Source organism: Asterias rubens, chromosome 5 (assembly GCF_902459465.1).
Source record: "Asterias rubens chromosome 5, eAstRub1.3, whole genome shotgun sequence".
NCBI classification, from domain to species: domain Eukaryota; kingdom Metazoa; phylum Echinodermata; class Asteroidea; order Forcipulatida; family Asteriidae; genus Asterias; species Asterias rubens.
This window is the reverse complement of record NC_047066.1, coordinates 11,309,549-11,335,650: the sequence shown is the minus strand read 5'-3', so window position 1 is coordinate 11,335,650 and position 26,102 is coordinate 11,309,549. Positions and strand designations below refer to the sequence as shown.

General features: G+C 37.5%; 1 protein-coding gene across 1 annotated transcript in view; it reads right to left on the bottom strand.

Moving 5' to 3' along the window:
* Positions 1–7,872: 7,872 nt before the first annotated feature.
* LOC117290156 (P2X purinoceptor 4-like) overlaps positions 7,873–26,102 on the bottom strand; it is a 110,515-nt gene continuing 92,285 nt past the window's right edge. The window contains exons 8-11 of the mRNA XM_033771411.1: positions 24,237–24,367; positions 22,057–22,213; positions 9,705–9,812; positions 7,873–8,801 (exon numbers count right to left, since the gene is read on the bottom strand). Of these exons, the coding sequence (XP_033627302.1) occupies positions 8,649–8,801; positions 9,705–9,812; positions 22,057–22,213; positions 24,237–24,367 (549 nt within the window). The 3' untranslated portion in view covers positions 7,873–8,648. The remainder of the gene's footprint in view (positions 8,802–9,704; positions 9,813–22,056; positions 22,214–24,236; positions 24,368–26,102) is intronic.

Below are 26,102 nucleotides of genomic sequence, written 5' to 3'. Positions count from 1 at the left end.
CATAATATTTTATACTATCAAACTAGTCTCCCCGTTATTCATTACCAAGTATATAAGGTTCTATGATAATAATTATTTTGAGTAATTACTAATAGTGTTCACTGCAAAACAAAACTGTTCCATGGTTTAAAACCTTAAAAACGTAGAGGAAATGAACAAAGCAAGCACAATAAGAACCGTTATCAGTTTTTAATTAAATGGACGTATCTTTCGTTTATTTACATCTTTTACATCATTTTAAGGTTTCAATACAACGAGTTTGGAGACACATCATTAAAAGAGCTGAATAGAATCAACAACAAAACAATCCATAAAAAATGGTTTACACTCATACACAGAGAGACTCACAGTTAAAAATAAACATTTCATGGAAGAAATTCACAGTTTAGGTTGACTAAGAATCGAACATCATTGTCCTAAGTTCATTGCCATGATGTTCAGCAGTTTAGCAAAATTTGATAAAATGTCAAAAAATCACATTCTGATATCATATTTTCTTGTTTATTTTACAAAAACGGATAATATACAGGGTCGATTCTATACAAAGTGTACCATTCACCATGTACACTGCATAGAAACTGTACATATTTTGTTATACTTTACGAATCTACACAAACAAATTGTGGGGTAGGGTAGGACTAACTCGCCCACAATAAACGAGTAGAGCAAATCAAAGTAATCGAATTCAAATCATCATTCACTGAGTCATGTGATAAGGGTTCAATTTCCAAAAAGGTAGATAGACTTTTGAGCACATAAAAATGCTTATCACAGAAAAGCATTCGCAGAAATAGGCTCCGTCCAAATTACCATTTTAGTCTGCACTGCTCGCGTCAGGTTCCCTGCTTTTTGTTGCTAAGCTAATACATTTTTTTTAACGCATTTTTATTTGGCTGAATGGCTTTTTGAAAGATTACGGCAGGTGCCCGAACTGGCTGCTGTGGCTACGGCTGCTACTAGATGTCTTGGCTATGGGAATATTATTCATGAACATGTTAGCGTCTTTGATCAAGGCACACCCTCTAGGGTCGAAAACGGCCGTATACACAGCTTCACCGAGCACAGAAACACATTGCTTGGGATAAACGGGTAGACCTTAAAGGAACACGTTGACTTGGATCGGTCGAGTTGGTCTATGAAAAGCGTTCTGTAACCTTTTGTTATAGAATGCATATGGTTAGATAAGGTAGAATACAATGATCCACACAAAAACATGCCTCGAAATTGCGCGGTTTCCTGTTACCTTGTCGACTAACACGGTCGGCCATTATTATGGGAGTCAAATTTTGGTCTCTCATAAATGGCCGACCATGTTAGTTCGCGACGTAAAAGAAAAACCGTGCAATTTAGAGTGATACTTGTGTGGATCATTATATTCTACTTTTAAAACATCTTTCCAACCATATGCATTTTATAACAAACGGTTTCAAACTCTTTTTATATAGACCAACTCGTCCGATCCAGGGCAATGTGTTCCTTTAACCAGTTAAGGCCATGTTAACACGAGGCAATTTACAGTACACCAGTACACAGTACCAGGCAATCTCCAATAAAATAAATACATTCACATTTCAGTTATCTCAATATTCTACTTGTGGATAGTGATTAATAGTTAGAGTGCATCTTGAGCTGCCGAAGAGCTCATTTTGCATGCAGTGGAGTTGCTAACCTACTTGCTTTGCCAGGGAATTTGTGCACGTTCAAATCGGGCTCATTCTGACAGCAACTGCAATCAAAACACGCCATGTCTTTTATTTTTTCTAAAGTATTTAGTACTCTTAGATTGAATCTTATCAGTTCTTTGTCTTGAAGCACGCACACGAATGTTTAGCATGGATGTTGCTATACTTAGCAATAATATCAATCACCAGCAAAAATGGAATGCAATTATTCTTTTATCACAAGGTTTACAACAAGATGTTCTACTTTCCGGTAACTTTAATGACCGAGCCATGATCACAATTCTGTAACTTTCTGAATTTTTTTACATGGATATCGGATCAATAAAAACATCTGGCCCCGCTATGCACACTCCTCTTTGCCTCTCAAAAGAATTTCAACAACATGGCTTTATTGAAAACAATTGCAAAATTGTTTTTTTTTGCAAAAAGAAACTATTCTGGAAGGTGCGAGAGGATCATTTTGCCCACTTTGCACCGTGCCATGTTTCAAACACACATTTCAAGTATGTGTAACAACAAGCCAATGAAAACACTGAATGCTAGTTTACATCGGTTGGTTGTGACAATTTGATATTACAGCAGGAAGACATTGTTATATGTCTTCGAAGGTCAACATGATTTTCAAACTGTTTTTCATTCCTTTCTTGTTCTGAGTATAATGCGATGTCGGTCAACAACAGTCGTCCTAGAATGACATTGTAGAGTTCACTTAAGGGCACTGGACACCTTTGGTAAATGTCAAAGACCAATGTTCGCATTTGGTGTATCCCAACATATGCCTAAAATAACAAATCTGTTAAAATTTGGAATCAATTGGTAGTCAAAGTTGCAAGAAATTAATGAAGCAACACCATTGTTGCAAAAAAGTTGCCTGCTTTCAGGTGCCTGAAGTCCTTTATCAGATTCAAATAATTGAGTGAGAAATTACCTCTTTCTCAAAAACTACGTTACTTCAGAGAGAGCCGTTTCTGATAATGTTTTATTTTATATCAACAGCACTACAATGCTCGTTACCAAGTAAGTTTTTTTTATTCTAACATTTATTTTGAGTAATTACTAATAGTGTCCAGTGCCTTGTAAGGCATAAGGGTATGATTCAATACTTATTGTTTTCTATGAAACATCAACATTCATTGCGAAATAAGTTGGTCAGGAAATTTCAATTGCTGAACAATTTAAATAGGTGTGATTTGGGCACTTTTATTGCATGATACCGTTTTTGGACAGAAATCTCAACACGAAAGCTTCTGAATTAAAAATTACTTATACTTTTCGTTTTAACTTTTATGGATCATACCTTTTACCATCATGAACACCAATATCATTTTTGAAATCCCGTATATTAAACCAATACAGTTAACAAATAATTAACCGCATAAAGGCGCATTCAACGTCAATTTTCTTTTCTATACAGTTTTATCTTCTCATGTTGTTTTTTGTATCAATGTGAAAGTTAATACCAATAAACAACAATGGAAACAAAAGTCCCTTAACGTTACATATCTTTGGTCCAAACACGTCCTCGCACCGTCAAAGATAATGCTAAATTGGTTTTCAAATTGTTAAATAATTTACTCTAGTTTTACTATAAAATGTGTACATACCAAACATTCTCAGACCAACTTTTTCTAATGATTCCATGCTTTGCACATTGGGGCATAATTTGGCTCTAAAAAAGCTGCTTGTATTTTTTGATTAGAATAAAAACACTCATTCGTTTCACTCATCTGAACTTTTCATCTCAAGTTTTCATCCATTCACTTACATTAAAAAAAAATGATTCAAATTAAATATTGCAGTCTGCAGAGTTTGAGTAGCTTTCAAGTAGCTTTCAACAGCCATCAGTTACATCGTCTTTCAAGATGGAATTTCACTTTGGTGCAAGCAATTGAGTAAAGGGCATTGGGTTTGATAAGTGTAGTTTAATTGTTTTGGGGGTTTGGTGTTAATGGTTCGTGTTAGGGCAGAAATTGAATGAACTAAGTCTCCCTCAATGAGTGTTAGCTTAGAGTTACATTTTGGTATTGATGTATAAATTCTGTTCGCAAATCTTGATCTACTATGTTATAGTAAAACAAATATTGAAAACGTAGGTCTATGGTAAATTCTGGTGAGGGTGAGGGTTAAAGATATGGCTTTGGAAAAGGTAGAGTTAAGGTCGTGGTATGGTGTTAGGGTTCGAGTAAATGTACATCTAGTGTACATTATAGTTAAGGTTATGGTTACGGTTAGGGTCAATGATAGGTTTATGGTTAGGTCCAGGGTTAGTGTTAGGGTTAGGGTAAGGGTTAAATATAAATACAACCGTAATTGTTAAGGTTGGTGTTGGGATGAGGGTTAGGCTTAGATAGGGTTCAGACTATGGTTGGGTAAATTTACGGCCACTGTCAAGGTAGAGTTAACATATTGTCACTGTTAGCGACTACTGTTCGACGGGTTAAAGTAAGGCTTGGTTCAGGATGAACGTTTGGGTTTAACGCTTTTATAACGTGTTCTTTGTTTGGAGGAAAGTGCCGAAACAGATTACGATCACGACATCTTTCAAGTCACTAACACAACTTTAATAACATTAAATAATTCAACGATATCATAACAGCTATGCATAAAAAACGCAACATCTGATCAGACCCGAACAGTACACACATGACCAGAGAATACAAGATTGATCATGGTACTCACGATTACTTTAAACCAAGATTGCTGGCCCAGCTTTTTAATTTAAAACATCATTATCGAGTCACTCTCAAACTAAGGAAATGCACCGTTGACCATTGTGGGGTCCAAATAGAGATGGTTTAGTAATCAGTAGAACTAGAACTATACAACTCAATGAACTACACATCTACAAAGATAACACCTTTCTAAGAATTTACAGCACCGTAGAGAAACTTTTATCTTTGACGATATCCTCGTTTCCTTTTGGTTATTTTCCAAACTTTTGCTGAACCTGATATAATTTTAATAATGATTTGTACATTTATATTTATTTATTAGCTTCTTTGCACAGTAAAACGACCCCTGAGACTGCCATTTTGAAAAAAGTACACACTCAAAAACTCATAGGCCATAACTGACCCGAATTAAGGGTGTTATTGAGGCTGACCGTTTAAGGGTATGACTGACCATTTAAGGGTCATGCTGACCATTTAAGGGTCAAGCTGACCATTTAAGGGTCAAGCTGACCGTTTACGGGTCAGGCTGCTCATTTAAGGGTCAGTCTGACCGAGAATCTGTGTTATACACGGAAATGGGTCAAAACTGACGCAGAATCCCGAGTTTAAACCAATTTTTTTAACCAGTTCCCTGATCAGACTGAACCAGAGTTGTGTCAAGCTTACCCGGAACCCTGAAATTGGCCCAGTCAGACCCTGGAGTTTTTCGAGTGTATTTTATTTTAAACTCTAACACATTATAACTCACTTCATTAGTTCATTATTTATTTTCCTTTTGTCATGAATTGTGTTTTACCTTCTCATGTTTATGTACAACTTAGTTCAAAGTATACCTTCATAGAAGTATTTTCTTTAAAAGGTAAATTTCACTTTATTGACAATAAGGATGACACAATCAACGTATTCTGAAAGAGTAAATAAAACCACTCTACTCTTGAGCTACCACACCATGTAAGTATAATCTGAGGATATTTCATCAAATTGGCTCGTCAATTTCTTTTAAAGAACAGACAAAACTAACGTGTGTTTTTGGTCAGAAATTCAAAATGGCGAGGGAAGCCAAATTCAGTATTACTGCTCTACACCGCATTCACACACATGTGAAAATACGTCTCGTTGCCGTACACACCTTTTAACACCATAGAAGGAATAGCTTTATAGGTTTCTAGGGTAAACAAATTAGGTTTAAAATCCATATTATTAGTTTGTTTATGTGGGTTGCTTTAAAGGTGCCAAGTTGACCATAAACAAATTGATATTTTGTCATCAAGTGGAATTTTCCTTTAAAAAAAACCAAACACGTTTACAGCTCTCTCCAACAATTTTAAGCACATTATTTTGAAACATTCTGAAGTAAAATGTGACTGTACATTGGTTGGATAATACATAATAAACTTAGCAAAAAAATATATTTTAGTTTATAATTTTGTTTTATGAATGAACAACAGCACAATTTCAATTTATATAAGTTAATGAAAGATAAATATAAAAAAATCACTGCAGTTACTTGACCGTACCTTTGTAGACACTGAAACAAACACAGATCAATTATTGACTTTACACATAAGACAAAGAAAGACAGAGCCCAGATCCTTCAAACACCCGAAGACAAATACAAATCCAGAGCTTATTAGGGACCAAAACCCAATTGGTTATCTGTCTTTTGCTTTTGGCGGGATTTATTTTCGCTGACTAGCCAAATGTACAATGTTCGTAAATATTATTCTCTGTATTTCTGATGTTCAACATTGGTATTTATCAGACAAATATCCGCACTTGATGTGTCCCAAGCGAAGAATAAACCTGTGAAGGTTAAAGGATAACGTTGCCTTGGGTCGGACGAGTTGGTCTTTGAAAAGCGTGTGTATAACCGTTTGTTATAAAATGCATATGATTAGAAAGATATTTTAAAAGTAGAATATATTGACCTACACAAGTATCACTCGAAATTGCGTGGTTTTCCTTTTACCTCGTCGACTAACAGGGTCGGCCATTAGAGTAAAATTTTCGCACGCAAAGTAAAAGGAAAACCACGCAAGGCAAATTTGTGTGGATCATTGTATTCTACTTTTAAAACATCTTTCTAACCATATGCATTTTATAACAAATGGTTATAAACGCTTTTCAAAGACCAACTCGACCAAGGCAACGTGTGGTTTTGGACTCGCGAGAGCAAAACTAATTGTTACACTCATTTCTCCGAACATTTAGCATTTCAAGCACAGTGTGCCTTGTAGGCCTATATGTTAGGGGCAAAACTTCAACAATATACTTTCGTTTCATACTAGTGACTAGTGCTTTGCACATCCTTAAAGGGTTTGGGTACAAACACAATGTTCACAGATTAACATTAAATTTACACCGTTTGAAGATAATGATAATTAGAAAGCGTTCTACCTTAAAATATTAGTTGCTGAGGTGCTGTAGCTTTTGAGAAATGAGTAAAACAATGTCTTGAAAATAATTTTCGTCTCAGTAATCATGAGACGTTAATTATTTAAGTCTGTAAAAACGTATTTTCATGACATTGTTTTACTTATTTCTCAAAAACTACAGCACTTCAGCAACTTATGTTTTAAGGTAAACTTTCTACTATCTTCAAACGGTGTAAGTTTAATGTAGGCCAAATCTGTGGACATTGTGTTTTAGTACATAGACCTTTTAAAGAGAGGGTATGTACACCCAGGTAATTACTTAAATGTATGACCATAAACACTGTTTTGGTAAGAAGCACTGCAGCTGTTGATAAGAAATAGTAACATTTTGAGAAACAGTTCCCTTCAAATCAATGTGGCTATAGACAGGGATTCAAAACCAGTTTGGGCTGAGAAACATTTTTGCATGGAACGTTTTTCAGATTGTGTGATCAAAATACGGATTAGTCTTCCTTCGTGGACATAACCGCACAGATTTTCGGCAATGTCAAAAACGATACCATATTTCGATGTGAAATGTTCACAGATTGGTTTTATTGTATATCTTCATTTACATATAAGATTAAAGTCTAGTCTTCACAGTTGGTGTATCTCAACATTATGCACAAATAACAAACCTGTGAAAATTTGAGCTCAATCGGTCGTTGAAGTTGCGAGATAATAATGAAAGAAAACACACCCTTGTCTCACGAAGGATGCTTGATTTCGAGACCCCAAATCTGAGGTATTACTTCAGAGGGAGCCGTTTCTCACGATGTTTTTTACTATCAACCTCTTCCCCTTACTTGTTACCAAGAAAGGTTGCATGCTAATAATGATTTTGAGTAAGTACCCATTGGACACTTTTGGTACAGAAAAAAAAAGTTCACAGATTTTCAAATAACTTACAGGGTTTCCATGAAATGCTTTCCTTTTTGAGAAAACATTAAAACAATATCTATTCTCGATAGCGAGAATTACGGATTTATTTTAAACACATGTCATGACACGGCGAAACGTGCGGAAACAAGGGTTTTCCCGTTATTGTCTCCCGACTCCGACGACCGATGGAGCCTAAATTTCCACAGGTTTGTTATTTTACATAGAAGTTGTGGTACACGAAGTGTGGGCCTTGGACAATACTGTTTACCGAAAGTGTCCAATGGCTTTAAGACAACCGAAACGGTTCCACAAAATAAAAGATACACTTTGCCTCGTGACTGAGGGCAACTGCTGCTATTGTGATAATTGTGCCCAGAAATGGCTTAGTCTCAAGGCTGCTGATAGGAAATTTAAAAATTTCATATTTTTTGAGTGGGAAAAACCGGAGAAGATGTAATCTTAAGCACAATTCCTTTCAATTCTTTTCAAGTACCACACTGTACGCTCCATTTCGTCACACACGGTGGACAGTTATCACCTCTCACTCACTCCGTTTTAGAACATTTTCCCTCTTTGCACGAATGCCTTTTATGTGTCAAAAGAAAGCTCATGCACACTGGAATCACTTCATCAACATTATACGAACTGTACTTTGGGCAGATGGCCAATAAAGGGAACTATAGCAATCCTTTCACTCCATGCTTTTGTAACAACATAGCATAGTGCCAGCACAATGCACAGCCAATCTAACTCAGACAACCACACATTCTCAGCTCACAACTATTGTACAATGAAACAACAAAGTCAAAACATCAACACACCCTCTCACAAGCCACCTTCACTTTCTCAACTCATCGTGCCAAACAAACCACTCACTCATCACATCACCGTGCGGGCTAGCCATCTACAACTCGGGTTCAGGATTAGGTTTACCAAATTATGTATAATATAATCACCAAAATACAAATGGCTTTTTTGTTTTTTGGTTCTCCTTGGTCTCAGCTATTCCGGTCGCTGTCTGCCGTGGTATCCAGGTAGGCCGTGGCATACCTCTTGCCGACCTCCATGGAGTTACCGTCGTAGGATACACGACGTAGTGGAAATATTGCACTGTTGCCGTCGGCTTTGGAGAAGGTACGTAAGGCTGGGACCTGATGTGGAACAGGAAGGTTGTTATAGTGGGTGCAGCATGGGGATGCTTATGGTTGTTATGCCTTTGATCTCTAACGAAATTCCAAGTCAGAAATTACCCGGAGTCTCGATTCCAGGTTGCCTGACCATTTTTCGATCAATACGATGCAATTCTGGGTCAGTTTGGCTCATTTCTGGATAAGTATGATATGTTATGCCTATTAGAATATAAGCTCGTTTTAACAAAATCCCGGGTCAGAATTGAACCGGACTCTGGGTTCCAGGTTGCCTGACCCTTTTTCGGTCAATATGACGCAATTCTGGGTCAGTTTGACCCACGATTTCTAGATAAGTACATGTATGACCTGGAATTATGGCAAAAGTACCTAAAAATATTTCAACTATAAAAATGGGTCAGCCCGGGACCCGGAAAATAGATCAGGCCCCCATGACCGGAATCTGGGCCCATTCTGACCCGAGAGCGCATGGAATTCGGCTAACAGCCAGAGTTTGTCGAGAAAAAGACAGTTGGCTCTTAAGGCCGTTGCAAAGTTGAATTTCCAAAATGTCTGCCATTGCTTGTAATTCTATCCTATACTTTGATTAAAGGACTGTAATCTGCTATTATGTACATTTGGCAAAATATCTTTCTAAAATCAACACTGACCATGCAGTCTTTATTGCTTAGACACCTGAGAAGGTTAGATGAAAGGGGGGAGACTGTGAAAGCAAAGAGATGTCTACCCATCTAACCAACCAAACATACCCAAAAAAAGGAATAATCTTTGTGTTAGGTCAAAAGGAGGGCATACTGTTTTTTTGAAGCATTTAAAAACTATAACTACAGCTCTACATCACTATAAAGAAGCGGCGGACGATGCCTCACAAAGGACTAGCTGGGCGACCCTAGGGATTCCACTCACCTCGTACCCATCATCCGTTACGGGGTTGACGTTCTGATATTTACATTCCTTGTAGATATTCCGTTTCTTGAGTAGATACAGGACAACGATGTCGCACATGACTGTAGCCTGTGTACATGTCAAACAAAAAACAAAACAAAAAAAGGTAAGTGAGATCATGACCTGGGCCCAATTTCATAGAGCTGCTTCAGCAAAAAAAAAATGCTTAAGCACGAAAATAGCTCGCTTATTTTTCACATGTTACTGGCAAATATGTCATGCCGTATACATTGCTTGTGACTCATGGTATTTAGCTGTTGTTAACTTAGCATTACAATGGAGTGGAGTCTTGGCCGATAATCTGATTTTACTAAGCAAGGATGTTTTTGCTTAAGCAAAATTTTGTGCTTAAGCAGCTCTATGAAATTGGGCTCATGGCCCAATTCCATAAAACAAGTAAGCAGCCGTTTTGTTCTTACGGAGCGTAACTTAGCAGATTTTCTATTGCATAAGCTGTTTAAACCGCCAGCAAGGGTAAATGCTGGCAAATTCTCGCGGTAACAATGCAAATCCATGGTGAACGTGCAGGCGCGCCAAGAAAGTTTCTGCTTACTTGAGAAACCATGGTGAGATACGTTTTTGCTTACGCACATTTTTCTGCAACAGTAAGCACAACACAAAAATTGCTGACGTGTAAACAGCTTGACATGGTGGCCTTTGCGAATGTGGCGATGAGTAATCCCGGTTTGACTTTAAATATCCAGAACCAATATAGTCACGTCTGGGTCCGCAAATTAAACAAGACCTCGGCAATATTGATGTCCCGGGCGAATGGTAAGTCACGTCAGTAAGCGATCATGATCAAACGAGACATCTTTATAATTGCGTGAAATCATTGTTTCCCGGTTTTCTTTCCCAAGGTTTTTACGAAAGGTGAATTTGACCCCCTCCCCCTGTTCCCTTGCAACCGTAATACAGACTTGACTTCTAACATTATATTAATATCCTAATTGGACGATAACTGAATGGCTGATCTAACAACTGATCAAATTAGTGAGCTCAACTATCTGGGCAGAATTGAGGTACAGGAAAGGTACGCTCGGGGCATTCCTTCTTGTCATTACATTGCATGTAGCCTATAGTTCATGTGAATCTATACCAAGAGCTGTTTCATAACAAGTGATGAAGCTATATATGTGGAAGGATTATATTTTATTATAAATATAGTGCCTATTTGTAAATGTTCTTATCTGTAAATAAAATTATGACTTCTTCGGCTCCTGGCTGCGGTTTTTATCAATAAACCGTTTCAATGGACCCTTCCCATGAAATATGCTAATTACATTCACGCATGTGTACAGACCCTGTTGGTTGGCAAACGCCATAGAGTTGTGCACTAAGCAGACGCGCAATCGCGTCTGCGTTACGCACCCATTAGCCATGTACAAACCATAGATATAGAATAGAACAATTTTAATTATATATCTATGGTATAAAACAGCGCGATGTTCCCTCATTTTGCCAACCAAAACGTTAGTGCGCACGCGCTACGTGCAATATACATATTTCATGGGAAGGGTCTATTGAATTGAATTTCACTCAATTCAACATAATATAACTTTCAACGACTTCTCATTTCGAAGAATAACAAGAAGAAAAAAACTAATTGGCACACAACACGACACGACTTGAGTTCTTCAAAAATAGACTAATTTCAAACTTCAGTTTGTTTACAAGTTCTCTGGAAAAATCCCCCAAACGACCCAAAACGTATTGAAAGCATTGTGAAATACCTGTTTGTCCCACACATGCACAAAATTCAGCAGTAGTCGGTTTGTTTTCGCTGTCGTGTGAAAAGGGTTTTATATTACTTGACATGATCTTACAATAACATCTAATAATACCGACGAGCTGGAGGAATGTTTCACCGCGATCATCGGGTGACTGAAGGGGGGTAAACTCCCCATGAGACACCAAGGTACGTGACGTGGATATTAAAGGCCGTCTATAACTGATTGGTAAATCAGACTGGCACGAGTCTAAAGAAAGGTCGTGACCCCCAAACATGACAGTTTTACTCCTGAACTCCTATCGGACACTGGCTGAGTTTAGAGCTCGAGATTGCCTGCCTTTTACCCCGTACGGTGGTCTGAAACACGGAGGAGCGGGATTAGGTCCCGACGAGAGAGTGTTTAATTTTTTTGGTCATCAATGACAGGAGATGATGGTTGTTGACTGTCGGTCTGCAATGCATTTTTTTTTTAGCTTGACTCGAATTAGGTGAAGAGACTTTTGCACGAGACGAAACAATCGTAACACACTGACCATTACATTTTCATTAGAAATGGGGGCAAGTAGTACCCCCCCTTTTTTTTGGAGAATTAGGCCCAATTGTGTAAAAATGCATATCCAACAAAATCGGTTTGATTAGGGGCCTTTTTCAAACCTCGTCGTGATACCCGGCTCTGGCTGTGGCTTCGTCATCAATTTATGAACAGTAGAAACTTTGAACGGCATTTTCAAAAATCAAACAAAACCACACGTAGGTTTTTGGAAAAAATGTCCTCTTGGGAAAATCCAGTGAGCAAAATTTACGTATCCGATATTTCATATAACCACACGATTATTCAAGTTGTATGTTCATTATCTTCATAGTGGCGTTTATTACGACATCACATTTGAGCTTAGTATTTATTTATTGGGCATAAAAGTTATGGGAATTTTATGCCAAGCTCTGGTTTACGGACACATTTTTAAGCTAAGGGGAACATAACAACACTGCATTCTCCCTGGCGTTCACGTCTTGGTATCAATGCCATTCCCATCACCTTTAAGATGATGGGGACCACTAATGGAAAATTTAACTTATAAAATGACGTGTGGGTGCCGATGGGGGCGAATTGACCTACAATCATCCGAGAGAATCATGACAGGGTTCAATTTCGTGGTATTTTCTGTGTGGCCAGTAATCGAGTCGATATCACGATATTTGTCGCCAACTATCTCATAATTATCCATTGACCTTTCCAGCAAACGGAAAATTGAATGACAATATTTGGCTCCGGGGATTGATTCGTTGTTGCCGGAGGGGGAAGGGGGGAAGGGGGTTGCGAAATCACTTCTTCCTCGTTTAGAGGCTATTCCAATATCAATCCCTATGGCTACCCGTAGGCTATACACACAGCAGAACACTGGCATGGATTATAGTATACTGAACACTGGTTTGTGTTTCATATGAGATGAATATACCCCGGTCGTTTTCAGAGGATAAGGCTGAATACACGGCGTTATCATAGGCTTAGTGACGCTCAATTGTGCTTTCACGCAACCTGACTTCTACATCAATACCCGAACCAATTGGGTTACACATTGCAAAAGCAATTTAAGCAGTTCAAATTTAGGTTGTTTTTGTAGAGCTTTTTACACGACTCAAATATCACTCCGTCAAAAATGGAAAACCACACCAGAGATTTCAAAATCCCTTTGGTGCATACACATCCTGTTGTGATTCCAGTTAAATCTATGTCACTAAATACAGGCTGGAATGGGAGAAGTAGGCCGACATTTTGTGTGTTGTCTGTACAGCCCTGACTGTAACTGTGTTATTGACGGGGACGGTTCATATGACTAGGAGTACAATGTGACACTATATGCCCCATGACAGACAAATGTGTCATGGTCTACCTATTTATTCAATGTTCGGGTATACACTTGTTCACGTTCCTATATTCTGACTTCCATAATGTTCCGACAAACCTATAACAGTTCTGGAACAAAACCCTGCTGATTTACACGCTAGGATTTAGAAAACAAACTAGGGGCGTCGGAATAGAGGTGTGTTATAGGGATGCCGGACCATAGGGGTGTTAAACCCAATTGTCTATACTGGTCATTGTCAGCTTTATTTGGTGTTGTTCTTATGCTCGTTTTTTCTCAACTTCACCCCTGTGTCAATTTTATCGTTTCCCTTTCTATCCCATCTGTTAAAGGGGTAATCATACCTTTGGTTTTTTTAACTGCTCGGCTCGATTGGTTTTATCCTTTATACAAATAGATAATAGCTGACAGGTGTAGAAACATGCCCCCCTCATTTTTTGGTTTAATCAACTTCTTCCTTTAAATACACTGGACACTATTGGTAATTGTCAAAGACCAGTCTTCTCACTTGGTGAATCTCAACATAAATGCACAACATAACAAATGTGTGAAAATTTGAGCTCAGTTTTGGTCGTCGAAGTTGCGAGATAATAATGGGGAAAAAAACACCGTAGTCACACGAAGTTGTGTGCTTTCAGATGCTTGATTTCTGGATCTCAAAATCTTATTATGAGCTCTCGAAATCAAATTCAAATATTTTAGTTGAAAGTTTCTTCTTTCTCGAAAACTATGTCACTTCAGAGAGAGCCGTTTCTCACAATGTTTTGTATGATTAAAACATCTCCATCTTACTAAATCTTTTGTAAAACGAGTGCCCTCAACGTCGGGTTTTGGGGTTCTCCCACGATTCCTATGAAGACAGTTCAATAACCTGTACTTCGAATTGTCTTCATTCTTACAGGTAAGTTTACCCTTTTTGATTTACGTATTTCTGTTTCGAAAATTGTGTAAGTATATCATCTAAGCTTGTCGTTCATTAAGACATAAGTCTTACAAGTTAATGTCTCTAGAATCTGCCATTTATGTTTTTAGTTTTGTCACCGTTTTGTAAATGATTGCCGATATAAATAGAATTCCAAGATGGCGCGGCCCATAAAGCTGTGATGTGAACCGCAAACGTATTTAAGTCGTTTTCTTTTATGAAGTGTTTTGATTATGCATTTTGCTCTCGTTCGGTCATTTATTTAAAGTAACTTTGATGTGAGTTGGTGTTAAGAGTCGGTTCAGGTAATGATTTTTTTAAAATACTTTGTGGGTGGAAGGGCCGTTGGGTGCAAGTAAACAAAATTGCATTTTCAATTCCATATATAGCCCGTTGCCATGGTTACGGCTCATTTTGCTTTTTGGCCATTTTAGGCCGATTTTGGGGTCTGAAAAACTGTTTTTTAGCTCATATTTACATCATACCTGTACGATTGGTAAAGTAGCCAAATCAAGAACTCTCAGTGGCAAAGCATTGGTTATGGCTTGGTTGGATACCATTATGTTTAAATAAAAACTTTGTACTCAATACTCAAAGGGCATGGAAACAGTGCCAGATTTTTACAAGCATGCATTGTTTTTGAAAAAAATTACTATACTTGAGGCAGGTAGTGTCACAACAGGATACAATAAACCCAAGTGTTTCTCCCCAGAAGACATACAAAACACCAATAATCGCCCCAATCACAACCGAAAGGGAAAACTTTCAAAAAAGAGGCGCTATTCACAAAACATTGTTTTTTTGCAATGTCAAGGAATATGACTGGGGCTGGGCCGGGCAAATTCTAAAATTAAGGTCATCAACAGTTCCTGATCAATGTTGGGTAATCCACTAAGCCTACAGAGTGCTTAGGATCGGAAGAGCTGCAAGATTGATAGTATTATTACTTTTTAATGTTATAAATTCAATATGAAGAAAAAACAATTCAAAATGCATTTTTCTGTTTTGAAAAAAAGTATATTTTTGAGACAGTACTGTTACATCAGGATACATTTGCCCAAGTTTTTCTTACCAGAAATAAAAAGATCAATTTTGGCCCTAATCAAAACCGAAAGGAAAATATTCTGAGACCCCTGAAAAAATTTTGAGGGCAAAAAATTTGGTAAAAAAGTTGATTTTGCAAGTTCGAAAAACATACTCTAATGCACGTTCTGAAAATAGCACAAGGGTGAAATTTATAGCAATCATTTTTTGACTCAAGTAAATCCAAGGATGATACTTTGTAGTGATGTAAAAGGTTGTATGAAATATGTGTTTTTTTTTGGTGGGGGTGGAGTTGTAAATATTAACTAATAAACAGTTTTTCAGACCCCCAAATTGGCCTAAAGTGGCCTAAACACAAATGAACTGTTACCATGGCAACGTATTATATAATGATTTGAAATGTAAATTTTGTTTATTTTGGACCCCAAAGTATAAAAAAAAATATTCCTTTTTTCACCGTGGACACTGATGTCAATATTATTTGAAAATACCCTTAAAAAGCATTTTTCACTTTTTCTTGAAAAAAGTCTAGTTTTGAGGCAGTACTGTCACAACAGGATACAATTGCCCAAGTTTTTCTCACCAGATATGAAAAGACCAATGTTGGCCCTAATCACAGCCGAAAGGACAATTTTCTGAGACCCCTGGCAAGTTGACATTTTGGAGTCCAAAAATAGGGTAAAAATGGCGATTTTGCAAATTTTAAAAACATACTGTAATAAACGATGCAAAAATAGCACAAGGGTGATATTTAAAGCAATAAGTTTTTTTCTGAAGCAAGGCCAAGGATGATACTTTGTAGTGATATACAAGGTTTTTCGAAATAATTTTGCATTTTGGTGGGGTGGAGTTGTAAAAATGAGCTAAAAACCAGTTTTTCAGACCCTAAAATCGGCCTAAAATGGCCAAAAAACAAAATGACCATGGCAACGGGCTTTATATGGAATTGAAAATGCAATTTTGTATACTTTCACCCCAAGGCCCTTCCACCTACAAAGTATTTTTAAAAAAATGGTTTGACCGTGAGCAAGTATGTCAATTATTTACCTGAACTGACTCTTAAGTGTTTAAACTATCCCATAAATCTTATGAAGACAGCTAACATGATTACTCAAAATAATTGTTAGCAGCATAACACCTTACTTGGTAACGAGTAATGGAGAGAGGTTGATAGTATAAAACATCCTGAGAAACGGCTCCCTCTGAAGTGACGTGGTTTTTGAGAAAGAAGTAATTTTCCACGAATTTGATTTCGAGACCTCAGATTTAGAATTTGAGGTATCGAAATCAAGCATCTGAAAGCACACAACTTCGTGTGACAAGGGTGTTTTTCTTTCATAGTTATCTCGTAACTCCGACGACCAATCGAGCTCAAATTTTCACAAGTTTGTTATTTTGTGCATATGTTGAGATACATCAAGTGAGAAGACTGGTCTTTGACAATTACCAATAGTGTCCATTGTCTTTAATGAGTGTCACACACACTAAAAATAACCTGTGCAAATTTGATTGTTAAGGGTGGTCGCGTTTTTTTTTACGATTTCGCCGAACATCATGAGCGAATAACACGATCCTTCATAGGAGTACATATCATGCTGAGGAACGTTACTGACAGTAACGCTTCCCAGATTCAAAATTGGGGCATGCACATTGATGTATCGTAACATAAAGCACATGTATTATTTATTCATTGTACTGCGACATTTGAAACAGAATCTGACATTCAAAAGATGTCACTATTTTTGTTCAATTCGCAGGCGATTTACGCTGGGGCCTACAGTGTGTGATCTGTGGCGTGAAGCAACTGTTTTTCAAAATGCTTTACGCTATACCGAAATCTGCTTGAAGGCTTCTTACGAAAAGTTTGTAATGCTATTCATTTTTAAGAATGATCACCAAACGCAAATCGAGTGCCTTTAAAGGGTATAATATGTACTTTTTCCTAACAAAAAACACAATGTCCACAGATTTACATTAAACTTATACACAGTTTGAAGATTATGATAGTAGAAAGCTTCCCTTGAAATTTAACCTACTGAGATGCTGTAGTTTTTGAGAAATGAGTAAAAGGGAATAATTTTCGTCTCAGTTTTAGCATGTAAAAACGTATTAACCAGTTTTGGTATAATATCTTAACTGGTTAAGGGGATTTTACATGCTAAAATAATTTTGGTCTTTTGAGACCAACATTATTTTGTGACTTGTTTACTCATTTTTCAAAAACTACACAGCTTTAGTTAGTAATATTTGAAGGGAAGCTTTCCGCTATCATTATCTTCAAACACTGTAAGTTTAATGTCAATCTGTGGACATTTTGAAAAAGTACCCGAATCCTCTAAAGAAGGTCTTTGTCACTGCTTTTGATTAATTCGGATACAGAGCAAACTTTGTATAGAAAAAAAAACATGTCAAATGCATTTGTTATTCATTCATTGTACTGTAAAATTTGAAACAAAATCCGACATTCAAAAGCTCTCAATGTTTTAGTTTAATTTGCAGGTGGTTTACGCTGGGGCCCACGGTGTGTGATCTGTGGCGCGAAGCAAGGTGTCAGAGAAGTGCACGTTGGCACATACGTGGTTTCTTGTCTTCAGATTTGATTGTTGTTGGCAAAGTGTAAACAACAGTACGTGATTTAATACATACTGTTGTTTAACTATTTATGCTTCAGTAGCACAATAATAATAAGACATGTGCATGGATTAGTGATTGGTGATTACATTTATTATGGAAATTGGCCTAGGATCTTCTTTTCAGCTAAGAGGATTCATGGGGAAAACGGTTGTTGTACTCATGGATTGTCATCACATTTTTCTTCGTCGCGGTACCCGCCGATTAAGGCCTCAAACTGCCACTAAACCGGGCAATCTCGGTGGTCTAGTTAGTGCTCTAGAATTGTAAAAGTTGTGAGTTCGAATCCCGACCAAATAAAATGTACTCGGGAAAGTACTGAGTAATACAGTGTTAACACACATCGGTGTATGGATACAAACCAAATTAACATTTCACTCTTCTTCTTTTTTTTTTCTTCTTCTTTTTCTTCTTCTTCTTCTTTAGGGTTGTATTTTCAGATTAAAGACACTGGACACTATTGGTAATTGTCAAAGACCAGTATTCTCACTTGGTGTATCTCAACCTATACTTTGAAAAACAAACCTGTTCAAGTTTCAGCTCAATCGGTCGTCGAAGTTGTGAGATAATAATGGAAAAACACCCTTGTTTGAAGTTGTGTGCTTTCAGATGCTTGATTTCGAGTCCTCAAATTCTAAATCCGATGTGGCGTATCAAATTCGTGGAAAATTATTTCTTTCTCGAAAACTGTGTTACTTCAGAGGGAGCCATCTTTCACAATGTTTTATACTACCAACCTCTCCCAATTACTCATTACCAAATACGGTTTTATGCAAATAGTTGTTTTGAGTATTAGTGTCCACTGCCTTTAAATTGAGGATGGTAATTACTCAGAAAATTAATGACCATAAACAATCACTTGGTTAGAAGAACTGGATAGGTGTTGATGTAATGAAACATTGTTGGAAACAACCACTTTTGAAGTAATGCATATTTTAGATCGAGAAGTAATTGTTTACGTTACAATTTGACAATCATCATGACCGGATTCGAACCCACACAATTGCTGCTTCCAACACTTGAGCTTGGGTCTAGTGAACTAGAACGCAAGGGTACCACACGCTACGAAACCCTTTAGCGAATATAAACCCTTCTCCCTACGAATTCACCGTGCAATTTTAAGTTCATAAACGGTTTCGTCTGTTTAAAAAACATATTGCTTTTATTCCCCAATGTTCCCCAGCTGGAATCACACGTCTGTCACAATTCATGAGTTCTCTAGGGCTCTTTGTTATGCACCGTCTTCGCAAAACACTTCTCAACACACTTATCATCGGAACATCTCAAGCAAGAGCACTTGACAACGAGTTTGCTCTCCGCTTTTTTCTTGTGGGTTATTCGCTCCCGAAGCTCTGGAGCTCTGCGGCATCCGTGACTGTTATAACATTATCACAATTAAGGACCTTGGGACATTAGTCTTTGAAAGCGTTCGTTGCTTTAATCTTTTATACTAGATAATATACATTCATAAATACCTCAGCCATTTTCGCTGTTCCTATTGGTGGAGAGCGCGTCACGTTGGTGTGTATAAACCTTTGTTTATGACCAGTAAAAAGTGTTGAAACATGGGCGTGACACGCGAGTTTGCACCTGTTCGTATAAAACAGTTTCTTCATTCATATTGGTCGGAAGCAACGGCTGAAACAGTTGTGCCACATCACGCGATACGCGCGACGTGCACAAGGGGTTGTTTACCCGAAGGCGGCGGAAGGCCTTACCATTTCATAGCTGGAGGGGTGTTGTGTTGACAGAAATCATTGAACAATTATAATTTTTGCATTTATTTTACTTTTTGACCAAAAGTGTTGATGTTTTTTGACCGAAGAGGTATTAATGAACGGGAATTGGTTTTCAACTAGTGGTTTAAATTATCAAGAACCAGGCCTCGTTGGGTCTAAACCACTAGTTGAAAACCTCTTCACCACACATCGATTCCCTTAATAATATTAACCTGTGAATATTTCATGTCAAAAGGTGGTAGCGTTTTTTTCTTTCTTTCTCAGATATCGCTGAAAATTCGGAGCGGTTATTGTTGTCCACGAAAAAAAAGAATAATCCGATATGGAATACACAATCTGAGAAACGTGTCATGCAGAAAAGTTACTCAGATTAATTGTTGGTGGAATTGTTTACCATTGCTACAAAGTGTGATAACTATCAAAATGCTTTATACTATCGAAAGCGTTACTGCTATAAACCAAGCAAGTTTTTATTAATAATCAATTTAAGAGTGACTGTCAAACGTATACAATCCCTTAAAGGGAAGGTACACGTTTGATTGTCAAAGACCAGTGTCCTCACTTGGTGTATCCCAACATACGCATAAAATAACAAATCTGTGAAAATTTGAGCTCAATTGGTCGTCGCAGTTGCAAGAAAATGATGAAAGAAAAAACACCCTTGTTGAACGAATTTGTGTGGTTTCAGATGGAATAAAAAGACTTCTGGCTAGAAGTCTTTTAGCATTTTAGTGAGAAATTACCTCTTTCTCAGAACTACGTTACTTCCGAGGGAGTCCTTTCCCACAATGTTTTATACTATCAACAGCTCTCCATTGCTCGTTACCAAGTCAGTTTTTAAGTTGATATTTGTTTTGAGTAATTTCCAAACCTGTACCTTCCCTATAAAGGATTCGGGTACTTTCTCAAGATGTCCACAGATTTACATTAAACTTACAGGGTTTGAAGATAATGATAGTGGAAAGCTTCCCTTCAAATAAACTAAGGTCTGTAGTTTTTGAGAAATGAGTAAAACAAGTCACAAAATAGTTTTGGTCTCATGAGACCAAAACTATTTTAGCATGTAAAATCCCCTTAACCAGTTATGATATTATACAAAACCATAGCATAACCGGTTAATACGTTTTTACATGCTAAAACTGAGACGAAAATTATTACTTTTACTCATTTCTCAAAAACTACAGCACCTCAATAAGTAAAATTTCAAGGGAAGCTTTCTATTATCATAATCTTCAAACTGAAGTTTAATGTATATCTGTGGACATTGTGTTTTTTGTTAGGAAAAAGTACATATACCCTTTAAAGAATCCTTAGCCTTTGCTTTCTTTGATGCAGGGGTTTATAGTTGCATTACATAATTGCTCATAAATAGTCATACATTAGGGACACATACGCCAACTACATTGTTTTCTTAATTTCCTCCTCTCTCTATACAACAACATTCATTTTTGTATAAATTAGGTTTGGGAACATTCATAAAGGAAACCCCGCCTACAAATTATACCTATCTTTTTTTTTACCGGGGTTTCGCAGTTGTATTCTATACACTTTTACATTGAATCGTTAAACCATTAGGGACACATGTCAACCAGCTATTAATGCTTTCATATATGCCGCGCTCCCTTTCACGGTAGAATTCCATTTTGTAAATGTTGCTCCAGTGACCATTTATCATGCTTTAGAGACTTATACCTCGGGGGGGGGGGGGGGTACATCTATAGAGCTATAGCTGGATACCATTCGTATCTCTTTCTACTAACTATGTAAGCTTGCTTTTTATGAGGCCTAATGTATGATGTCCTTGGCCCACTTTTGAAAGGCTGTTAAGGGGGAATATAATTATTGAACAAAGTTATTATAGATAATAATTATATGCAAAATTCACCATCGTACCAGTTACAGGCAATGAGCATTGGCTGAAAACTCAATTATGCCAAGCAATATTTTTTTTTTTTTTTGTGAGATTTACAAATAATTATTAAACTACTATCAAACACAAACGTGTATCCTCAATGTAGGCCAAAGGTTGGTCATTTTGAGTCACCTTCTTTCACCATTTAAGACGATAATGGTGAACTAGTTTTTTGTGTGCTAAACAGCGCTCCAGCAACAAGCAATATACGTTGGTTGGAACCCTGTTTCCGCTTAGCAAGATTTGTTTCATATTTGTCTTGTTTATATAAATAGACATGAATGGGGTCATTTTGGACCTTATCTCAGGGAGTACATGCAGAATTTGGTGATTACCTATTTGTGTTTACTAAGCATAAGCAGCGAACCAGCCACAAGCAATACACGATGGTTGAAACCATGTTTCTGCTTAGCACTATTTGTCTAAATGTAAAGCAAATGGGAAGTATTTTATGTCAGACATGCTTACCAGCGACAGCAGCGCAAACCCGGACGCCACATTGAGCATAAGAGGGATGAAGTCGAACTTCCCCGCCTGCCCGGTGATCTTAATGTTGAACAGAATGCCATAGGCCTTCGTTAACGTCCGAAACTCCGTCCCGTTCACTTTGTAATATTTTGAGTACCTGTATCGCCATGGTGACGAAAAATTTAATAATACAAAAAGACAAACGGGGGAAAAATCCATTAGCAAGATGGAATACAGAAGAGGAAGAGTACAAATTGGAAGGAAATAGAAGCATTATTGATGAAATTCACGACTTTCTCAGAGCGTCTTGAGTGATTGAAAGAGTTAAGAACCCCGTGACAGATTCAAAGTGACACCTGACTGACGTTAACAGGGTTACAAGCAGTATATAAAGACACACCGGCTCACTAGGGAGCTTGACCAATTTATTTACAACCATTTGCAGGGTATTTATTGGTCCAAAACGGATGACCAATCAATGCCCACATTAGTCCCTGTCGTTCTCTTCGTGAAGTAAAAGATTAAGAAGAGGAAATGCCAACATTTGTGTTATCCTTTAACTGCTTTTCTGTGGGAGTACTGTCGGAATTAGACTGACTTTGGTAAGACTAGATCGTGTAAAAACGAATCTGAAAGATGACGTCACTATATTTTGATTCCTTCGTTTTTGATAATGTTTAAACTATGATGGCGACCCTTCTTGATCTTGTATACTGTTCCGTACAAAATTACCAATAAATTAATTATTCAAACGAATCCAAACGCTACCCGGCAGAATAAATGGGCGGTTTTGGTTGAAGTTTCAATAAATTTCATGTCAAAACCACGAGATAACGTTCGGCTATAGAACCAAAAACTCCGAAAGCAAACTAAGATCAAAAATAAATAAAAATAACGGACGTATGAAAAAAGTTGAGGTGGGTAGAATCATTTTTGAACACGTGTACTGATTATTAAAGGGATGGGACTATGGTCCATTTTTACTTTTTTAAAAGCTTAAAAGCAGCAAGTAGAAAAGAGGGGAAAAATAAAACGAGATTTTCTGTGACCTCCAGAATTTTTTTTTTCTAGTACATTTTTCACCACGCGCAACCTGATTGGGTGGATAAGGCTGTGTTTGCCTATTGCTGTCGACTCTTTCGTCTCAATATGCAAGCTTGTTCAATGACGTAGCCCAAAGCCACAGCCAAAGGTGCCAATAACGGAATGTTATCAGTGTGGCTCCGGATAGTGATTGTCTATGTGCAATGAATGACGTTGGCAGTTAATACAGCAATTTAACCATTTTAAGCCTTCACAAATCCGTAGCCAGTAGCGTAACTGGGGGAGGGGATTCCTCGTCAAAATTGGTGTCTGTGCCCCCTGGTTCCTATTTGAAATTTAGACCTTTGTGATGAAAAAATGCAGGAGTAAAATTTTTCCAATTACAGGCTTCAATGTGATAGATTCAATGTTTTAAAACCATAGTCCATTTACAGTCAGACAATGTATTTTCCTATTCATTCATTTATAAAAGAGGTAGCCTAATTGGCCCATACCAACAGCGCTGAAAAAGATAATTGTTAAAAAAACAAATGCAAACTGGAGTATGCACTTTAAAAACAGTGTTTGATTATAGACACAATTCTAAGAATAGGTTTTGTACACACTTTTTTCACATGTATAACCTAAAACATGGTTTAGACTCATATGAGCAGAGCAGGTGTCAACAAATTATAATCATGTTTATCATTCGAAAAGGTGGGAACAACAAATGTCTTTAAAACCTAAACAAAGTGTTTACAGTGCACAGTGTATAGTTTGAAATGGCAATAATTGACCCCACCACCCCACCCCAGCCATTACACTTTCGGCACAGAACAAAAAAAATAAAAAGTTCACAGATTTACAAATAACTTACAGGGTTTACAGAAGGTAATGGTGAAAGACTTCTCTTGAAATATTATTCCATGAAATGCTTTACTTTTTGAGAAAACATTAAAACAATTATCAATTCTCGATAGCGAGAATTACGTATTTTTTTTTAAACACATGTCATGACACGGCGAAACGCGCAGAAACAAGGGTGGGTTTTCCCGTATTTTTCTCCTGACTCCGATGACTGATTGAGCCTTTTTTTCACATTTTTTTTTTTTAAATTGTCCCCTAGTTTCACCCTTGCAGACAAGACATCGTCTTACCGGAAGTTAAATCCTTTTGCAATTTTAGCGTGTTCGTCATCTGACCGGAAGAACCTGTATTTTGGTAGACACTCGTCTCTATGTCGGTCTAGATTGCAATTCCATTGGATATCTATCGTCACAACTCCGCCCTAGGAAAAAAAAAAGAAACAACCGATTTAGTTATGCAATATTACTGCCCAACGCATCAGCGTCAAAAACAACAGGCTGGCCGTGGGAAAGAGTATTTATTATCCATACGGAAAGACTGCCGTCGATTCCACAAAACTATTTCTAACTTAAAGGAACACGTTGCCTTGGATCGGTCGAGTTGGTCTTTGAAAAGCGTCCTGTAACCGTTTGTTATAAAATAGATATGGTTAGAAAGATGTTGTAAAAGTAGAATACAATGATCTACACAAATATGCCTCGAAATTGCGTGGTTTTTCGTATTACCTCGTCGACAAACACGGTCGGCCATTTATGGGAGTCAAAACTTTGACCCCCATAAATGGCCGACCGTGTTAGTTCGCGACGTGAAAGGAAAACCGTGCAATTTTGATTGATACTTGTGTGGATCATTATATTCTACTTTTAAAACATCTTTCTCACCATATGCATTTCATAACAAACGGTTTCAAACGCTTTTCATAGACCAACTCGTCTGATCCAAGGCAACGTGTTCCTTTAAGACCAATCTTAGTACTTTAGGACGAGTCCCCACCCTGCACTGTAGCATGCAGACCTTAATATTAATCCTGAGTTAGGACGAGTTACTCGTCCTAACTCGAGATAAGACGAGTCCTAACTCTTTGAGTGTCCCCTGTATTTATGATCCATAAGGAAAGACAGGCACTGCCGTCGATTTCACAAAACTCTTTCTAAATTAAGACCAATCTTAGGACTTTAGGACGAGTCCCCACCCTGCAAAGTAGCATGCAGACCTTAATATTACTCCTGAGTTAGGACGAGTGACTCATCCTAACTCTTTGTGAAATCGACGGCAGGTCTTAAAGGCGCAATCATTTCATTGGGTAAAATTATTTCATTGGATACAATGATTTTGTTGTGGATTAACGTCCCGGGCTGTCTTCCATGCCTAAGTGAGCCATCTGGCCATTTTGTGAAAGACCGTCGACATAGGTCTTTTTTGTTAACGTTTGGTAGAATGCCATCATGTTTATGCAAAGGTCGCAGGTTAAAATCTCATTCTGGTAAATGTTGTCCTTTTCCACCCCTAATATTTAATAAGGAATTAAAAGTACTTGTCAATATAAATTGACGACTCCATAATCTGCATTGAGTATTATCTACAAAATACACGAAAGCATACGCAATAAGTTTGATCTATTACCCTTCAAATATTTAAGTGACAGTGTAGTCTTCATTTCTGCCCATCATAATTCCATTGCTGTGTAACTTTTCTTGTGATTTCCCTCGATATCAATAACAGTTTATGAAGCCATAAACCGGGGGAATCGTTACATTGTTGCGGGCAATCAGCGAAGAACGAGACACAAAGACGGGGGACCAATAACACCAAGTGTTCTTCTTTAGTAAAATCAGCCAATAATTTGAAAAACTAATTTGTTCTGCCGATGGGTGCAGCTGTCGTAAGATCTCTTGGGCTAGGGTTCATAAAATGGCAATCGATTTGAGGCGATATCGCGGGACCCAATTGACTGGAATTATAAAAGTCCCTCTAGTATAACACAGAGTTGAATAGAACCGCCTATAATGGAGTCTTTTGGCAATGGAGATCATTGTACATCTAGTCTCGCTGTGTTGGGAAGTTTAATGGTCTGATACAAAGTGCGTCAATCCATAGGTTTCAACCTCTGAGTACCTTCTCATATATTTATTCAAGAAACAACCATAGCTGGTTGG